This window comes from Merops nubicus, unplaced genomic scaffold (genome assembly GCF_000691845.1).
Source record: "Merops nubicus isolate BGI_N331 unplaced genomic scaffold, ASM69184v1 scaffold19177, whole genome shotgun sequence".
Classification (NCBI taxonomy): domain Eukaryota; kingdom Metazoa; phylum Chordata; class Aves; order Coraciiformes; family Meropidae; genus Merops; species Merops nubicus.
In genome coordinates, this window is record NW_008619804.1 from 1,739 (window position 1) to 2,645 (window position 907).

At 55.9% G+C, this 907-nt stretch overlaps 1 protein-coding gene across 1 annotated transcript in view; it reads right to left on the reverse strand.

Annotated features, from left to right (window-relative positions):
- Positions 1–252: 252 nt before the first annotated feature.
- Positions 253–907, reverse strand: part of HEXA (hexosaminidase A (alpha polypeptide)) — a gene marked incomplete at its 5' end in the record, with an annotated part of 5,971 nt that continues 5,316 nt past the window's right edge. The window contains 2 exons of the mRNA XM_008943937.1: positions 253–316; positions 496–600. Coding sequence (XP_008942185.1) covers positions 253–316; positions 496–600 — 169 coding nt within the window. The remainder of the gene's footprint in view (positions 317–495; positions 601–907) is intronic.

Genomic DNA, 907 nt, shown 5'->3' on the forward strand with positions numbered 1-907 from the left:
ATGACCTCCTAGGGGACAGCTGAGCACGAAAAGGCACCTTTTTCCTCTTCGGGGTCATTTATTTATAGATTTAAAGAAATAAAAATAGAAAAAGAGGTGAAGAGTGCACAGTAAGAGGGGGAAAAAAAAGTTCACTGCAACAATGCAAGAGCCAAAGCTGGAAGCCGGAAGAGGTCCCCGTGCCAAGCTTTGGAGAGAAGAAAGATGGTTCCTCCAGGACACCCAGCACCTGACGGCAGCAGGACCCTCCCTTCAGAACCCACCAAATTCGTGTTCACAGTGTCCTACGTAGAGAGGCTGCGCCTGGACCCCTCGCCTGGAACGAGAGCAGAGAGAGACAGTGTCACACAGAGGACACGGGTGGGTGGGCAGGGGGAGAAGAGCCCAGGCTGGCCAGCGGTGCCTGTCTCGGGGGTGATAAGGATGGGGTAAGGGCAGGTTTCTATGGAAGGCCTGCCCAGGGTGGCCTTGGCAGCGTCCCCCAAGGCAGGTTACCCAAGAAGCTGGCAGCGGAAGGTGGCCAAGCGCGCGTAGGCATCTTGCAGGTCTCTGACAGTGGCGTCACTCCACAGCCTCTCCGCCACGGCCCCAGCTCTTGGCCTGGAGGGACAGAGGCACTGGGGTCACGGGGGAGCTTGAAAGCTTCACACACGAAGCCCTGAGCTCCAAAACACGTTCCTGACCAACATTCTTCCACACACAAATGGCTTCTGTACATCACAAGATCCACTCCTAGACACACACAGATCAGTAGTAGAACGGGGTGACAGGATAGAGACCAGTGTCAAACATGCTGGTTGTGCAGAAGCATGGACACAGCAGTGTGGCCAAGAAGGCCACCAGAACCCTGGCTTGGATCAGCACTAGTGTGGCCAGCAGGCCCACAGCAAGGATCATCCTCCTGGAC